The sequence below is a fragment of the Pongo pygmaeus genome, chromosome 3 (genome assembly GCF_028885625.2).
Source record: "Pongo pygmaeus isolate AG05252 chromosome 3, NHGRI_mPonPyg2-v2.0_pri, whole genome shotgun sequence".
Lineage (NCBI taxonomy): Eukaryota > Metazoa > Chordata > Mammalia > Primates > Hominidae > Pongo > Pongo pygmaeus.
In genome coordinates this window covers 199,448,665-199,467,557 of record NC_072376.2, presented here as the reverse complement: position 1 = coordinate 199,467,557, position 18,893 = coordinate 199,448,665, and the positions used below count along the sequence as shown (strand labels likewise).

The following is an 18,893-nucleotide window of genomic DNA, read 5'->3' as shown; positions in this document are numbered from 1 at the left end:
TTCATTTGCATAGGGTGCACAAGTAAATAACTTTGTAACTTCACTTTAGCCTCTTCATTTACATAGGGCATACACCAACTAACCAATGGAAACCTCTAGAGAGTATTTAAACCCCAGAAAATTCTGTAACCCGGCTTTTGAGCTGCTTGCTTGGGTTGCCCCCACCCTGCGGGGTGTGCTTTCGCTTTCAATAAATCTCTGCTTTTGTTGCCTCATTCTTTGTGCATTTTGTCCAATTCTTTGTTCAAAGCACCAAGAACCTGGACACTCTCCACCAGTAACATATCAATATATTAAATATAGATATTATATATTAAATAGCATTGATATATGACATATTAAGCAATGATATATTTACTAATTCACAATGATTTATTTAAAATATCTTATGAATATTTGAGAATATTGATAACACACAAAGCATATAAGAAAAGCAGAAGTTGTGATTTTTATTTTATAATGCCAAAATAAAACAATTATTTCACAGTTAAAAAGCAAATCTTAACTAAAATGCTGAAAAGCAGTGTCTCAGCTGTCAGGGTGGCAAATAACATGAAAGTGACAATTAGTCCTCCACACATTCACAGTGTTGGCTGACTATAGACTCTTCAGAACCAGAGGTACAGTGGATATTTCTCATTCCAGAGTCATGGAACTCAGCCTTGGGAATACTGAACTATTTAAATCAAAGTTCCAAAATATGACATCTCAAATGCTCCCTGAATTCAGCAGACAAATGAACACTTCAGGTATAGAAATTAACTCAGCCTTATAATTTCAGGTTTCTCTTTAAATACTAGAACTATAAATATTTCAAAAAGCTATTCAGGTCTATTTCCAATAATCAGATTCTCTTTTATTGTAAAACTAAAAATTTTTTGTTGTATTGTAAAACAAAATAAAAAGGCGGGGTGCGGTGGCTCACGCCTGTAATCCTAGCACTTTGGGAGGCCAAGGCGGGAGGATCACTTGAGGTCAGGAGTTCGAGACCAGCCTGGCCAACATGGTGAAACCCCATCTCTACTAAAAATACAAAAATTAGCCAGGCATGGTGGCACATGCCTGTAATCCCAGCTACTTGGATGGCTGAGGCAGGATAATAGCTTGAACTCAGAGGTGGAGGTTGCGGTGGGCCGAGATTGGACCACTGCACTCCAGCCCGGGTGACAAAGCCAGACTCTGTCTCAAAAACAAACAAACAAATAAAAAACAAACAAACAAAAAAACAAAAATAAAAATAGTCTTTCTAGATAAGGACTACCTTATACGTAGCATATTATTTTCTGGTAAAATAATACATTCCTTTGAATATATTATACAGCGATCATCATCACTAATTATATAGGAATATCTAAGATGCATTTATTACCATAATTTTCAAGATCAGGAGTCAAAGAATCCCAGTGGGACCAAGTGATTTCGCCAATGCCGTCTCCTGAGTCTGTGACCGTGGGAGGAAAGTTCTGTTTCCACAAAGCCAGTTACTGATTAGCCTTCAGAAAGCAAGCCTGCCTATAATACTTTTAGTAAGAGAATTGTTTCTACCCTCCCACAGCAGAAACTCATATCTCAGGAAAATACAAGTCAATATTCATTCAAATAATCATCTCACTAACTAATAAAAATGAATTGCAAATGTTTTCTGCCCTTGGGTATGCATATTAAAAAATATTTAACATTTAACAAAATCAACACTGAGACAAGTACTTACTAAAATACAAAGTTTTTCCATTGAAAAAATACTGTAATTAAACTTGTTAAAAATATGGGTATATATTCTACTCTTTTACAAAGGAAATAGCATTATACCCACTGAAACAATTATCTTTCATTCTACGTGCATCCAAAATACAAAAAGATCATCACAAACCCTCATAGAACTCTAACTTTTCTTAAAATGAGGAATGTTTTAAGACTCCTTAAGTTGTCATAGGCTCAGTGGCTGATTGTATATTTATCAGTAGACAATGTTCTTATGTGCTTATATGTTTATTTTGGGTAAAATTAAGTCAATTGTCAAAAATAGGCCTGAAATAAGAAGATACATTTTCCTAGAAGGGATATAATTGTGATAGAATATAATCATTTACAAATATGAATAAACAAATTATAACACCTTTATAGAAAACTTAAATTTGCCATAGAACTTTTTAAATTGAGAAAGTTTCTCCCTTGCTAATTGAATATTTAAATAAATTTAATGTACTGAGTTTTTGGATCCAAGTGCTACTTGCAATTTATGACGAAAGGCACCTATCCGTTCTTTCTGAACTGGCCAGTTCAAGATGCAGCGAGATTTAAACATTCCTCTTCGCAAACACAGTGCATGGTTCAGTTTATAATCTGGAATCTCCTCAAGGAAAACCAATATAATGGAATCCAGATTTTGTTCAATAGCTTGTTGAACTGCATGATGTACCTTGAATCTAAGTAAAGAAATGTATTGAAGAATTAATATACAGTTTTTAACAGCCAGAAGCACTACTCTGTAGAGTTTTTTAAATTTAAAATTTACTCTGTAGAGTTTTAAATATTTAAAAATACTCTGTAGAGTTTAAACTGTTACTGAAACTCAGGGTTTTTTTTTATTAATTTTATTTTAAAAATTCTTTGAGTTGTGAGTAATATTGGTAATATTTAAAAGTTTAATTGAAGCTCACCTGAGGCCAGGAGTTCAAGATCAGCCTGGCCAACATGGGGAAACCCCATCTCTAATAAAAATACAAAAATTAGCCAGGCTTGGTGGCGCGTGCCTGTAATCCCAGCTACTCAAGAGGCTGAGGCAGGAGAATTACTTGAACCTGGGAGGTGGAGTCTGCAGTGAGCTGAGATCACACCACTGCACTCCAGCCTGGGCAACAGAGCAGGACTCCATCTCAAAAAAAAAAAAAAAAAAAAAAGTTTAATAGAAAAGCAAGTACACACTTAAAATTTCACAATGTTTACCTACCTTTTGCATAATGGGTCTTTTAATAGATGGTGTGTTATAACAAAAATAATTTTTCTGCTTCTTTTGATGCTGTTAACAATTGCTTCCAGTTCAAAAACACCTGCCTCAAAGTCCCTTTCTTCCAGACAAAATTTGAGAGATTGGTCTTCCTTTTCCATTGAAGAGAAATGTTCCCAGACCCAATCCTTATCTTTATAGGCATGAATTATATATGCTGCATATTCAAACTGTTCTGTCTGTCTGTCTATTTCTTTGAAACCAAGAACCCGATGTACTGAAACATTCCAATAAAAAGATATCCTCCAGCCCTCAAAGTGGATGAGAAGTACAATAAAGATAAAAATCAACAGGATACTGGTATTGATCATGAAAAAGAGTTCAAAGGGGGCACTGTCTTTGCAAGATGATGTATCAAAAAGTCTCACTGGGAACCCATGATAGTGAGGTGGAGTGTTGCAAAGGTAGTGGCTTGACAGCTCAGGGATGTTGGTATGGGTCTCGTTAATCCAATTAACAAACCAGGCAATACTTTCGCACGTGCAATCAAAGGGATTAAAGCGCATATCTAAGTCAGTCAGGTTCCTAAAAGCTGGCCCGAAAACCTTCTTCTCAACTGATGTTATGAGATTCTTCTGAAGGTTCAATGACTTTAGAGACACCTGATTATTAAAGACAGATGCTGGAAGTGTGTTTAAATTATTCAATCCTAAATCGATGATCTTTAGTTCAAATAAATCCTTGAAGACCTCAACTGGGATCTCATCAAAGCCATTGGACTCCAAGTTGAGGATGTGGAGGTGAGACAGACCCTTTAAGAAATAAACAGGACCACCAGGGTTTGCATGTTTCCAGAGCCGTGCTAAGTTGTTATGCTGCAAATCCAGAATTTCTAGTTTCTCAAGACCCTCCAACATGTCATCATTTATGTTGGCTATGTTGTTGTTGCTTAGATCCAGAATGGTCAAGTTACGAAGAGGCTGGAATGGTGAAGGAGAGCTATCCACATTTTTAAGGGCCACCCTTCGGAGCATCAGTCGTTGAAGGCTTGGGACCAAGGCAAAGGAGTTCCTAGTCAACTGCAGGTACTTGTTGTAGGAAAGATAGATTTCGAAAATCTTTTCTAGACCTCTCCATTCCTGGCCTGTGAGCTCTTGCCCAATTTCATTAAGGCCCAGATCAAGTACTTCTAGGTGGCCCAACCAAGAGAAAGCATCACTCTCTATTTTTGAGATTTTATTCTTGGTTAGGTTGAGTGTGTGTAAAGGAGAACGAGCAAGTGATACAAATGTTTCATTTGTCAAAGTTCGCAGACTTGTAAAGGAGTTGGATAGACTTAAGTATCTCAGGTTTATCAATCCTGTGAACATATTGCTTTTTATGCCTGGAATATCATTATCTTCCATGTTAAGGTGCTCCAAACTTTTTAGCCACTGAAAAGAAAAATCATCAATCTTGGGGAGCGAAGCAAGGGAAATACTTTGTTTAGTAAAAGACCGTTTCAAATTCAGGTACCGCACATTGAAAAGCCCGTGCAAAGAGTGAGAGAACAAACGCTGTATGTTATTATACTCCAGGAAGAAATATTCTAGATGTGGAAGCCAAGCAAAGGAATCGTTACCAACCACATTTAAGTTGTTGTAGGAAAGATCGAGCATAGTGAGATTTGTCCACTTTAGTCCCAAGAAAGTTGTATTGCTGGTGGTGGACAGCTGGCTGTTACTCAGAGACAGATTCCGAATGCTTGTGTTTGCTAATTCCAAACATAGCTTCTCTGTAAGGCTGGGACCCAGCTGGACATTGTTCAGAAAGAGGCCAAATAATCTTCTAATTGCGTGAAAACACCCTGGAGAAAACTAAAAGTAGGAAAAAAAAGAGGTTAACAATCAAAAGAGCACAGACTTTGTAAGGCTGTTGAAAGGCTTTTTTTTTTTTTCTGAGATGGAGTCTCACTCTGTTGCCCAGGCTGGAGTGCAGTGGTGCAGTCTTGGCTCACTGCAAACTCCACCTCCCGAGTTCAAGCAATTCTCCTGCCTCAGCCTCCCAAGTAGCTGGGATTACAGGCATGCGCCACCACATCCTGCTAAGTTTTGTATTTTTAGTAGAGTCGGGGTTTCACCATGTAGGCCAAGCTGGTCTTGAACCCCTGACCTCATGATCCGCCCACCTCAGCCTCCCAAAGTGCTGGGATTATAGGCATGAGACACTGCGCCCGGCCGGATGCAGTTCTTTATTCCATCTCCGCTCACCCTTCACCACATCCTGTGGGCAGAGCATTTCTCTGCCTTCCTCTAATGCACGAGTCCTTCCTTACTCGGTTCCTGTAGCACCCACCTCTTACTCCAGCCTCTGACCTCCCCTGGCCACTGGCTAACTTCTGCTCAGCATTCACAGCCTCAGCTTAGGTGCCACCTTTTCAGGGAGCCTTCTCTGACCTTCCAGTCCAGGATCAATCTCCTGGTACTTTTTCTTTATCACCATGAGAACAATTGCAATGAATAAACTGCTCGTGAAGTCACTCCTGGGGCAGTTCCTGGTTCTGTCTTGGTGCCGCTGTCCTCAGTGAGCCTCATGGAAGGAAGGAGTGGATGGCTTTTATGATGAGGCGGTGACGGCACACTTTCCTTTCTGGAACTCTGAGCTCCAGCTCTCCCTCTCGTCTTTCCACCCAGATTTTCTCCCGACTTTATTTTACTATCGTGTTTTTCCAGCTCCCTTCTGCTCCATCCCACACCCTTACCAGAGCCTTGGCTGTTCTGGGACTCACTTTGGGGACAAGAGAACAGCAGGTGGGAGAGGAGGAATCCAGAGAGGATGGAGGCCAGTTCCGGCAGTCAAAACCGCCAGGGGAGTAAAGGGCTCTGGTTTCTGTTTCTTTTTCTTTTTTTTTTTTTGAGACAGAGTTTTGCTCTGTCCCCCAGGGTGGAGTGCAGTGGTGCGATCTCAGCTCCCTGCAACCCTCGCCAACTGGGTTCAAGCGATTCTCTTGCCTCAGCCTCCTGAGTAGCTAAGATTAGAGGTGCCCGCCACCACACCTGGCTAATTTTTTTGTATTCTTAGTAAGACGGGATTTCACCATGTTGGCCAGGCTGGTCGCGAACTCCTGACTTCATGATCCACCCCCCCCCCCCCGACCTCGGCCTCCCAAAGTGCTGGGATTACAGGCGTGAGCCACCGCACCCAGCCTGGAGGGGGCTCTGATTTGTAATGTGTCACTTGGGGGACAGTAGGGCTAATGCAAAAAAAGAGAGAAGTGTAGAAGAAAGGGTGCTTTATCATAAACAAATGAGTTAAAATGCAAAGCATAAAACTATGAAATTAAGTATGATAAATCTACATGATAGCACTATTTTACAGGCATTAAAATTAAGCTTTGGAATCCTTCTTAATTGTATGGGAGATGTTCATGATATAATATTAAATCTAAAGAGCAGGAGACATCATGATCTTTGGAGGGTGATAAAGCATAGCTGTTAGGAGCAGGGCCTCCCGTCCAAGTGAGCCAGAAACCCAGCTCTGTCCCAGGTAGATCCTGTGGGGCCTGAGATATGTCACGTAAACTTTCTTCATCTCAGTTTTCTTTTGTGAAAATGACAATTAAGAATAAGTTGATTACGCTGGACAGGGTGGCTCATGCCTGTAATCCCAGTACTTTGGGAGGCCAAGGCAGGCAGATTGCCTGAGGTCAGGAGTTTCAGACAGCCTGGCCAACATGGTGAAATCCTGTCTCTACTAAAAATACAAAAATTAGCCAGGCATGGTGGCGGGCACTTGTAATCCCAGCTACTCGGGAGGCTGAGACAGGAGAATCGCTTGAACCCGGGAGTCGGAGGTTGCAGTGAGTCCAGATTGTGCCACTGCACTCCAGCCTGGGCAACAAAGAGCGAAACTCAGTCTCAAAAAATAAAATAAAATAAAATATTGATTAAAAATACTATATACATAAAATATTTTTAAAAATTTATCACAGCACTTGACACACAGTTAAGTGCCTTAAGGATTTAGAAAAACTGTGTGAATTTCAGTACAGTAAGAATTTAAGCTATTGTTTTTCCTTATAATTATTTGGAGAAAAGCCAGGGATAAATATACCCAGATGCTAACAGTGGTTGTTTCTGACTATGGACATTTGAGTGATTTTTAAAAATCACCCCTTATTATTATTTTCTCATTTATTCATATATTTAATAAGATTACTACAATAAATGTCTTAATCATAGAAAAATGCTGTTTAAAAAATAAAATGAAGAGCTTGCACAAAACATCTTAATATCTTAGGATAAATTTGTACGCCATTTATTTTTATGTCTGAAAAAAAATAGAGTTGTAATTAAGGATTTCCAGTAGTCTTATAGCCTGGAACAAAATGAATGTAAAATACAGACAAACCTGTGTATGAAAATGTGGAGTCCTATTTAGGGAAAAGTAGTCAGTTGGTGGGACTACTGAAAGCAAAAGAGCAGGTAAGTTATTAGTCTGTCTTTCTTCATGATCCGGGACATGCAGCCCTCCTGTGCAAATAACTGACAATCTTCCTGCGCCCGGCTATCACCAAGCCCCTGCGAGTTAGGCCACTGCAACCCGGCTGTCAGCACAGCACAAAGCCCTCTTCAGCACACAGCATAAACATGATCCTGTAAAATCCCCAACAAGCCTTTGTTTCTTTGCAGTCAGCTTCTCTTGCTGATATGCCCGTTGCCTTCTCACAATGTAGTTTCCTACTTTCGCTAATAAATGTGCCTTTCTCCACCTGCAACTGTCTTGGTAAATTATTTTACCCCTGTGCCACCGGTCCAGATAGTTGTTGCTCTCCTGTGACAGAAAATGATTAGCTTGAAGATCATTATTCCAAAAAGAGACAGTCCTGTCAGTTATTTAAGCTGACTTTATTATAGGAAGGTTTTTATAACAACATACTGCTGCTGATCATTTCCTGAGCACTGCCTGTGCCAGACACGGTCCTAAATTCTTTACCACACAGTCCTATGAAGCAGTCATTATCACACCCATGTGAAAGCTGGGAGGCTGGAGAGGGAGAACTTGAATAACTTGCCTGATACCATGATTGTTAAAAGACAAAGCCCTGAGACCAAGCCAGCTAACCCAGCTGTGAACCTGGGGCTCTTGACCATCGTACTCTTTAATTAATAACTCTGTCAGAGAGTTTGTGTGAGAGCACTATTTCCACTTTACAAGTGAGGACGCAGACTCAGAGATGTTAAGGATGTTAAGGGGTCCCACCCAGTGCTGCAGGACTTCAGAGTCCCCTCTCCCGACCTCTCCTGGGGCTGCCTGAGCTCTCAGGAGGATGACACCAACGTCCCCAAGCAGCGGGTGGGAAGGATTGCTGGAAGACAGGCAAAGGCTAGGGAGCGTTACATTCCTGTGTATGTCACACAGATAGGGACTATCCACCTCAAAGGCAGAATGCAAAATAATTTTACCTTACTTCTTACCTCTTTAATTTGATTCGATGACAACTCTAATTTTTTTAAAGATGAATTGGCAAAGATATCCAGTTCTTCACTTTTTAGCGCTTGAATTTTATTGTTTGATAATAGAAGCTCTTGGAGATTTTCCAGCTGAACCTGAGTTCCTAATTTTGTAGATGACAAGCCATTATGAGACAGATCTAATGTGATTAAATTCTGAAGGGAAAAAATAATATGCATATGTTAGAGTCTTGCTGTCAAAAACAGTTCTTTTAAATGTAAGTACATCTGAAAAATATTTCAACAGCAAAATCAACACCTTTCTATTATTCTGTAGAATACTAACAGTAAGCATAATAAAAAATCTTTGTTCTGATTAATCTTTGTTATGTTATAATCTTTGTGATGTATACCATTGTAGGAAGGATTTTATTTCTTACTTCAAGAATCATTTTATTTCTCTTACCAAAATAAAAAAGATTTAAGCTTATTTATGATATAAGGAACATTGCTAATTTATGAACTTATTTATCATAACCTTTTACTTATGATGCAAGAAATTTTCACATGGCTTATCAAACACACAGTGTCATGCTTTAACCTTGAAAATAAGTATCAGAAAAAAGAACAGAATGTTTTCTTAAAAAGCATGAGAATTTTGCCATCTATGAAATTTTAAATAGATTTTTATACTGAGAAAGAGTCATATTATATAAATTTTGAATCATGACTAGTACAGAATATTAACTTTTGTTTGCTTTATCAGTACTGTGGGATGTTTTATCACCCCTTGCTACTTTTGAATATGTACGCTTCAAATTCAGGCAAAAGGTAAGGGAAAGCGATACCAGTTAAGGCAAAATCTAATGTAATCTCTATTAACGAGAAGCAGGTTTTTAAATTTAAGTCTTTACAAAAATAATATTTTGCAATGATTTCTCTAGCCAGATTTTGAGGCCTTTGTATTCGACGATATTTCATCCACATTAGACTCTCAGAAGACCCAAGAAAAGATTTAAAATAGCTAGGGAGCAAATCACTTTATGTTTCACAGCATATTTACATTTGTACATTATTCTTGGCATCTGAGGAAGAGCAATGCTCAATTTTTTATAAGGCCATAAAATGAAATAACTTGAAAATCGCTTTGGTTAAAGAAAAGCACTTAATAATTGCCTCAGATTTAGAAACAAAAACATGCGTTTTTTTTTTCTGGTGCTCTAAAGCATTGTAGGGTGAATATGGTTAACTATGATTTATTGTATATTTTTTAAAAGCTAGAAGAGTGTATTTTGAATGTTCACAACACAAATGAGAAACATTTGGGATGATGGATATGATCATTACCCTGATTTAATCATTACACATTGTATACACATACTGAAAAATCATTCTGTATCTCATAAATATGTGCAATTATTAAACATCAACTAAAAAGAAAAGAAAAAAAACTAAAATTCAAGCAAAGTGTTGAAAAGAAAAAGGAATCATTGAAAAAGTGACACCACTATTGAAAAAGTCATTGAAATAGCCACTGAGGAGATTTCTTAAACCAGGAGCAGGTAATTTTTAGTTGAACAATTCACTTGATCATTGTATCAATTTGTTAATTTTATTTGTCAGAATTTGGACTCAAGACTTTTGTCATGACTTCACATGCTAAATCAGCAGCATTGAAAGTTTAGTTTCCATGTTCTTATGGGATATTCTGATTCTTCTCTGTTCATTACTTCTATCTCTTGCATCTAAGTTCTATTTCTAATGGGAGAAAGCGAGAGAGGCAAACACTGAAAATTAAGGATGAAACTTAAGAGTATATTTTCTCTTTTGGAAGCATTTTCTATTGTAATGGCAATATTTGTGGCAAACTGGATTAGATCAAATTTCTTCCTCTTTTTACCCTGATATTTAGATAGTAAGTCTAAGGATGGGTAAGTGACTTAAAAACATTAGTAACAATAGACGTTTTCATCTTACCTTCTGCTTGACAAAAGGATTATTTTTAATTTTCTGGATTGAGTTGGACATGAGATGGAGTTCAGTCAAATTTGTGCAGAAGGCAAAGGTTTTATCAGAAAGTTGAGATAGCTCATTGTGCTGGAGGTTCAAAACTTTTAACATGGGAAGTTTCTGGCACAATTCTGGCTCCAGTTTTGAGATGGTGTTAAATCCTACATCCAAGGTAGTTAGGTGGCTATACCTTGTGAAGTTGGCAGCTGGTAATCTTCTGAGTTGATTATGGGTAAGGTTCAACACTGTTATGTTTGTGGGCAGATCATCGGGTACCTGAGTCAACTTCAGGTGGCTGCAGTCAGCAGCTTCATGGCTAACAATGCACTTGGTGGTGGAGGATGCACACAGCATCCCAAAGGGCAAAAGGCCCCCCCAAAAGTAGATACAAGGCAAAGTCTGTCTCATGATTCTGCTGTAGAAAAGAAACATTAAAAAGTATGAGCAACATTAATAGCAGATGGCTTTCAAATGCATTGGTATATTCCTTGTAAAATATATCACCAAAATATGACTATGTATGATATTATTACTCATACTTTTATGCCATACGAGTACATATTATACAAGTAATATGTCAAATGGAAAAATTTCAAACAGTACAGAAAGGTAAAAAATAAAACACCCAAACTTCCTTCCCATCCTTCACCTTAATGCCAGTTGCAGCTGCAATGTCTCTCTTTTGATAGGTTCTATCTGTAATTCTCATGATTACCTCCATAAACTTAATATTCTTGATCTTCGATTTCTTCATTTACTCATTTCACTATAAAGATAAGGAATTTAATTATATTTTTCTCTCATTCTATTCACAACTTTTCTTTAATTTTGTTTGTTTGTTTTTGTTTTTGTTTCGTTTTATTTTGTTTTGTTCTGTTTTTGAGACGGAGTCTGTCTCTGTCACCAGGCTGGAGTGCAATGGTGTGATCTTGGCTCACTGCAACCTCCACCTCCTGGGTTCAAGCGATTCTTCTGCCTCAGCCTCCAGAGCAGCTGGGATTACAGGCACCCGCCACCACACCTGGCTAATTTTTGTATTTTTAGTAGGGACAAGGTTTCACCATGTTGGCCAGGATGGTCTCGATCTCTTGACTTCGTGATCTGCCCACTTCAGCCTCCCAAAGTGCTGGGATTACAGGCGTGAGCCACCGTGCCCAGCCAGTTAATTTTTTTTTTAAATAAATAAATAAGTTTTTCTCCACATTTCTTCCATTCTTACATTTCCTAAAACTGTCAGCTATAGCATTGCTTGACATTGTCAAGATGTGAAATGTTAGCATTTTATTCTGAAACTATGATTACATATGAGGTCCTTGGCCTACATTAATTCAGAAAATCTAAAGTCAGTAAATATTATTTACAATTTTAAAAATTATTTGTATTTATTTATTTATTTTTAGAGACAGGGTCTCACTCTGTCGCCCAGGCTGGAGTACAGTGGCACTATCATGGCTCACTGCAGCTTCCAACTCCTGGGCTCAAGGGCTGCTTCCACCTCAGCCTCCCAAGTAGCTGGGACTACAGGCATGTACCACACCCGGCTAATTTATTATTATTTTTTAAATTTTATAGAGAGATAGGGTCTCGCTATGTTGCCTGGGCTGGTCTCAAACTTTTGACATCAGGTGATCCTCCAGCCTTGGCCTCCTAAAATGCTGGGATTACAGGCATGTGCCCAGCCTCAATCACAATTTTATGATCACATAAATAAATATTCACTGCAGATCAAAATGGAACTGAAAAATGTTTATCACCTACTAATGTAGCTGTCATAATATCATAGTGCAATGCATTCCTCACATGTTTATAGTGATGCTGGTGTAAACAAACCTACTGCACTACTAGTTAAATAAAATATAGCACACACAATTATTTACAGTACATAATAGTTGATAATGATAATAAATGAATATGTTACTGATTTATGTATTTACTATACTATACTTTTTATCATAATTTTAGAGTGTACTCCTTCTAGTTATTTTTTTTAAGTTAACTGTAAAACAGCCTCAGGCAGGTCCTTCAAGAGGGATTCCAGAAGAAGGCACTGTTGTCATAGGAGATGACAGGTCCCTGAATGTGTGGCCCCTAAAGACCTTTCAGTGGGACACGACGTGGTGGAAGGCAGTGATATTAATGATCCTGACTCTGAACAGGCCTAGGCTAATGTGTGTGTTTGTGTCTTTGTTTTTAACAAAAACGTTTAAAAAGTTAAAAAAAAAAAAGAAGAAAATTAAAAATAGAAAAAAGCTTATAAAATAAGAATACAAAGAAAGAAAATATTTTTGTATAGGTGTACGATGTGTTTGTTTTAAACCAAGCATTACTACACGAGTCAAAAAGTTTTGAAAAATTAAAACATTTATAAAGTAAAACAGTTATAGTAAGTTAATTATTATTGAAGAAAGTAAAATTTTTAAATAGGTTTAGATAACCTAAGTGTGCAGTGTTCATAAAGTCTGCAGTGGTGCACAGTCATGTCCGAGGCCTTCACATCCACTTCCCTTCTCACTCACAGATTCACCCAGAGCCGCTTCCAGTCCTGCAAGCTCCATTCATGTTAAGTGCCCTACGGAAGTGCAATTTGTAACCTTTTGTACCACATTTTCACTTACCTTTTCTATGTTTAGATACACAAGTACTTCCCATTGTGTTACAATTGCCTCTAGTATTCAGTGCAGTCACACACCAGCTGTCTGGTTTTGTAGGCTGGGCGCCACAGGCTGTTCTACCTAGTTCTGTGTAAGCACTCCCTGTGATGTTCCCACAAGGATGAAGTCCCCTAACAATGCATTTCTAAGAACATATCCCCATGATTAAGCGCCACGTGACTGTGTTCTATTTCTTTGGGGTAAATAACTAGGATTGGAATGCCTGGGCCATTTGGTGAGGCCATTTGGTTTTACAAGAAACTGCCAGATCTTTTGGGAAAGCATTGCACCACCAACTTTCCTGACAACATTTGGTACCTATTTTTATTTATTATTTTTAATCATTCTGGTGAATGTGTAGTGATAGCTAATTATGGTTTTAATTTGCATTTCCCTGCCGACTAACGATATTTAACAATTTTCATGTGCTTATTGTTCATTTATCTTCCCTTATATGTTCAAATATTTTGCTCATCTATTAGATTGTTTCCTTTTTATTATTATGTTGCAGGAATTTTTTACGTATCTGAGTATCAGTTCTTCATCAGATTCCTATTTTGTAAATATTTATTCCCAGTGTGTGAGTTGCCTATTTATTTTCTTACTGATGTCTTCTTAATTATGATGAAGTCTAGTTTATCATCTTCTCTTTCATTTTTATTGTTTCTGTGTCTTCTCTAAGAAACTTTTCCTACTCCCATTACTTAGATACTCTCCTCTAAAAAGCTTTATGGTGTTAGCTTCTATGTGAAGGTGTGTGATCTCAAATTAATTGTTGTGTATGCATGAAGTAGGAGTCACGGTTTTTTGTGTGTATATCCAGTCAGTCAGACTTTTTTTTTTTTTTTGAGATGGAGTCTCACTCTGTCACCCGGGCTGGAGTGCAGTGGTGCCATCTTGGCTCACTGCAGTCTCCACCTTCTAGGTTCAAGTGATTCTCCTGACTCAGGCTCCCGAGTAGCTGGGACTACAGGCACGTGCCACCATGCCCGGCTAATTTTTGTATTTTTAGTAGAGACAGGGTTTCACCATGTTGGCCAGGCTGGTCTTGAACTCCTGACCTCAGGTAATCCATCCACCTCAGCCTCCCAACGTGCTGGGATTATAGGGGTGAGCCACCGTGCCTGGCCCAGTCAGATCATTTTTTAAAGAGACTTCTTTCCCCCACTGGATTGTTCTGTGCTTTCCTTAGAAACCGAGTAAATGTTTTAAGTGATGGTCTAATTCTGGGCTGTCTACTCTCTTCCACTGAAATATTTGTTAGTTCTTAGGCCAATACCACATTGTTCGGATTACTTTAGCTTTATAACAAGTCTTGAAGTTCAACGAGCGAAACCTCCCACCTTGCTCTTCTTCTAGATTGCCTTTTCCGTGCTATGGTTGATGGAAATTATCCAATATTGTGAATTATTTATTATTCATTATTGCTTCTCACTAGAATGTGAAGCTATAATAGTAGAGGACATAGTTCTTATTCCATACGGTGTTATCTGTGCCTAGAACAAGGCCTGGCACTTTGTTGGCTCTGAAGAAATAAATATATGTTGAATACATAGCTGATATGGTTTGCCTCTGCATCTCCACCCATATCGCATGTTGAATTGTAATTCCCAGTGTTGGAGGTGGGGGCTGGTGGGAGGTGACTGGCTCATGGGGCGGAGTTCTCACAGATGGTTTAGCACTACTCCGTCGGTGCTGTTCTCCTGATACTGAGTGAGTGAATTCTTATGAGATTCGGTCGTTTAAAAGTGTGGGGTGGCTGGGCGCAGTGGCTCACGCCTGTAACCCCAACACTTTCGGAGGCCAAGGTGGGCAGATCACCTGAGATCAGGAGTTTGAAACCAGCCTGGCCAACATGGTGTAACCCTATCTCTACGAAATACAAAAATTAGCTGGGTGTGGTGGTGGGTGCCTGTAATCCCAGCTACCGGGAAGGCTGAGGCAGGAGAATTGCTTGAACTAGGGAGGCAGAGTTTACAGTGAGCTGAGATCCCACCGCATGCACTCCAGCCTGGGTGACAGAGTGAGACTCTGCCCCCGCTCCCCCCAAAATAAATAATAAATAAATAAAAGTGTGTGGCATCTTCCCCTTCTCTCTTCTTTCTGCTCTGGCCACGTGAAGGTGCCAGCTCCAGCTTTGCCTTCTGTGGTGGGTGAAAGCTCCCTGAGGCTTCTCCAGAAGCAGAGGCTGCTATGCTGCCTGTACAGCTTGCAGAACCATCAGCCAATTAAACCTCTTTCTTTATAAATGACCAGTCTCAGGTATTTCTGTAGAGCAATGTGAGAATGCACTCATACAATAGTTTTCCATGGGCATTTAATCAGCTCAGGAAAGCCACTCTTAACTCCAAATATTGTCACACTTTATTTTGGTGGGATGTGTACCCAATGTGATACTCTGTGGTGTGATCAACAACCAAATTTCATATGTTTCAAAAAATCAAATACACCCACAAAGTATGGAGATGAAGCAATGGTAATGATATCTAAATAGATATTCCACAAGATCTAAAAGTCATGACATGAAAATTATTCCAGATAAGTTTCAGGTAATAAAATCACCCTAGGTGACTAATCCTAGGAAAACAGAACTAATGTGAGTATTTAGAATTGTTCTAACATACTTAAAAATAGTGATTTTCCTAATATTCTAATTTAGTTCTCACAAACAGAAAAAAAAAAAACTGGCTTCCATAAACTAATATTTCCATCTCATGGTCTTTACAACACTGGCACTAATCATTGTAAAGCTGTGCACGTTCTTTATATCCATAGGCCATGAGGAATGCCACAGCCAGGCCAACAAGGATGCATTTGCTGACTTGCCCAGGCACATGAAGAATGCAGGGCTGGCAATGAGACCTCTCAAATGCCAGGGACCAGCTCCCCACCTGCCCCTTCTCTGAGAGTCTCCCAAACCTCTCTTCCAGTTCCTTCAGAACTTCCTACTCTACTTACCAACTCATAGGTAAGGTCCCTACGATACATTCTCCTTGCTTAAGTGAGATGTACCCCTCTGGTAGGGCTCCTGCTATAGGTCAGAATTGCTGAGAAGGACTAATCCATTACCAAGCATATCCCTGAATGACTGAAGGACTTTCCCCATCTGAAGACATTTCATCAGTGGGCAAAATTCACCAAATGCTAGGCAGGAGGAGTGAAAGAAGAACAAACGTGGAGAGACTCTTATGAAATTTCAGAATTGCAACCACGCACACAAAACTCCTAAAACCTTCATTTCCAAAGAAAAGAGATCTTGATTAATAAAAAACTTTTCATCAGTAATATGAACCACTGGAAAACAATAGAGATAAGCTTTCCAAACATTTAGAGAAAATTATTTTGAATTTAAAATTTCGTATCCAGGCAAAGCATAGTGGCTCATCCCCATAATCCCAGCACTTTAGAAGGTGTAGGCGGAAGGAGACCAGGAGTTCAACACCAGCCTGGGCAACATAGTGAGACCCCATATCTACAAAAAAAATTTTAGAAAGTAGCCAAGTGTGGTGGCACAAGCCTGTAGTTCCAGCTACTTGGGAGGCTGAGGCAGGAGGATCGCTTGAGCCCGGGAGGTTAAGGCTGCAATGAATTATGATCTCACCACTGCACTCCAGCCTGGGCAACAGAGCAAGACCTTACCTCTAAAAAACAAGAAAATTACCTGTGGCTCATGCCTGTAATCCCATCACTTTAGGAAGCTGAGGCTGGAGGATCCCTTGAGCCCAGGAGTTTGGGACCAGCCTGGGCAACACAGGGAAACCTCATCTCTACCAAAAATTTTTTAAAAATTAGCTGGGCATAATGGTTCGCACCTGTGGTCCCAGCTACCCGTGACACTGAGGTGTGAGAATTGCTTGAGCCAGGGAGGTCAAGGCTGCAGTGACCCACGATCATGCCACTATACTTCAGCCTGGGCAACACAGCGAGACCTTGTCTCTAAATCAATAAATGAAATAAAATAAAATAAAATGAAATAAGATAAAATTTCACATCCACTTGAATAACTAAATAAAAAGGTTCAAGTATTTTGCGATATGCAAAAATTCAGCAAGTTTATAGCCATACGATCTGTATGAAAAGGTTATTCTAGGACATGCTTCAGTAAAACAAGCAAAAATGCAGTTAAAGGATGAAATGAGAGTGAAGAAAAAGTTGCTGTTGAATGAGATCTAGCAGAAATAAAGAAAATGAAAAAAATTGAAAAGAGACTCACTCGGCCTTAGAATTTTGGAAATATTTTGTGAGGGCACATGGAATTCCCATTCTCTGGCCAAGTGAGAGAGAATATTGCCTGATGGTTAGGACACGGGGTCTGGAGCCAGACTACCTGGAGTTAACCACTATTCATAGTTTGATTTGTAAACTTTGCAATCTTTGTAGTAGGTTCATACACAGGCACGCCCATATGCAGACACGTACCAGCACGTAATCATCTGTAAACCTGGGAATCAACTTGCTGAAGCCAACTCCATTTTTACCCAAGTACCCCACAATTGCCGATACCAGTTTCTGATCTTCCCATCCACGTGAACATCTTTCCACTTCTCCCCTTCTTCCATTATCCTTCATTAGGTAAAAGAAAGCCATTTACTTACTCCTAGGCACACCTGAATGTTCTCTCCTATCCAAGACATTGTCATACAATGCCAGCTCCTGTCTCCCCTCCAGCCAATAAAACTAACAGAAGGGGATACGCTCTTTTAACCTCTTGGAGTTTTGTTTCTTTAGGGTAAAGATGTGATTTGTTAAAAAGGCTGTTGCAAAATGATTTCCATAGCTTCCCTAATGTGTTTTTTCCAGGTACAGAATGCTACAGAGAAAAAAATTAAATACTGCATAAACATATTATCACATTAACTAGATATTGGTGCTATTACTTGTGTTCTGAGTTATACCCTTCTCCCATGCCATATCATATCCCTTTTCTTTTACTTTCCTTCCTGAATGATTCTGACTAGATTTCAAGCACCAGATCAAAGAACGACCAAAGAAGGCTAAAACCACATGCATTCTACTAGCAAACTCTACTCAGCAAGAAAGACCCTGCCCAGTAAGAACGTGAAATGAACACCTTCACTTACTTGGATGACTGCTGGCCTTTCCTTTTTTCTTTAGTCCAAATCCAGACATTTCATCAGGGAAGTGTGTGGCAAATAGACGGCACTCTCGAAAGTGAAAGTAAAGCTTGAAAAAAATGCTTTTATGTTTGGTGCATTCCAAGAAGGGCAAAGGGAGAAAACAAAAACAATCTCCGATAACCTCAGAGAGGCATTTCAAACCGCCTCTGAAAAACATCTTGTTTTTATTTTATTTTAACTTTTTTTTAAGCTGAGATCCTTGGATTTCATTGAAAGGGTCACAGATTTAGCAACAGCTAAAGTTGAAAGTGGGGACCTCACCATTTGATGTGGGTGGGTCTGGACCTCTGCAAGTTAATGAATAACAGTGAACCCTCAATTTTCTGCTAGACTCGTGCAAAGCTGTCAGAATTGAGTAGTGTATGGTCACAGGGACAGAAAAAAAATCCCTAATCAAAGCTGAAGTACTTTCACTTCTTTTGTCTGGCTTTTATCTCTTTGCAACACTGTAAAATAACACCGGCAGAAATTAACCTCTTGATCCAGGAAGAAACTGAGTTTCACAGCAGAGAAAGAGCCGATCACCGCACAGCCGAGAGCCAGTCCCACTCCTGCTGATCCACTTTGCCACAGTCAGACGCGTTAGGGAACAAATCGGCATGCCCGGAAAAGTTCAGATTAACTAAGCATTTCGTTCGTAATTCGCTTTAATGACTCCAACTAGTTAAGTAAATGTGCTTGTTAAGAAATGAACTCACTTTTTTCATTACAGATG

The 18,893-nt window shown here is 39.2% G+C and overlaps 1 protein-coding gene across 2 annotated transcripts; it reads right to left on the bottom strand.

Moving 5' to 3' along the window:
* Positions 1-351: 351 nt before the first annotated feature.
* On the bottom strand, positions 352-18,428 carry TLR3 (toll like receptor 3). Of its 2 annotated transcripts, XM_054486236.2 has the most exons (6): positions 18,122-18,224; positions 11,039-11,155; positions 10,357-10,804; positions 8,404-8,595; positions 2,951-4,803; positions 352-2,426 (listed from the first exon to the last, which is right to left on the bottom strand). In XM_054486236.2, the coding sequence occupies exons 3-6, from the start codon at positions 10,795-10,797 to the stop codon at positions 2,198-2,200; spliced, it is 2,715 nt and encodes a 904-aa protein (XP_054342211.1). In that variant the 5' UTR covers positions 10,798-10,804; positions 11,039-11,155; positions 18,122-18,224; the 3' UTR covers positions 352-2,197. The 2 variants fall into 2 exon arrangements, with proteins under 2 accessions (XP_054342211.1, XP_054342212.1); XM_054486237.2 differs by lacking the exon at positions 11,039-11,155 and having other exon boundaries at positions 18,122-18,428.
* Positions 18,429-18,893: the final 465 nt, after the last annotated feature.

Excerpts from the sequence above, each read along its gene's own strand:
- TLR3 (XM_054486237.2), bottom strand. The coding sequence starts at position 10,797 with ATGAGACAGACTTTGCCTTGTATCTACTTTTGGGGGGGCCTTTTGCCC. Across the intron at positions 8,596-10,356 it reads ATCCTTTTGTCAAGCAGAAG|AATTTAATCACATTAGATCT; the intron begins GTAAGATGAAAA and ends TTTTCCCTTCAG. Across the intron at positions 4,804-8,403 it reads CATCGAATCAAATTAAAGAG|TTTTCTCCAGGGTGTTTTCA; the intron begins GTAAGAAGTAAG and ends TCCTACTTTTAG.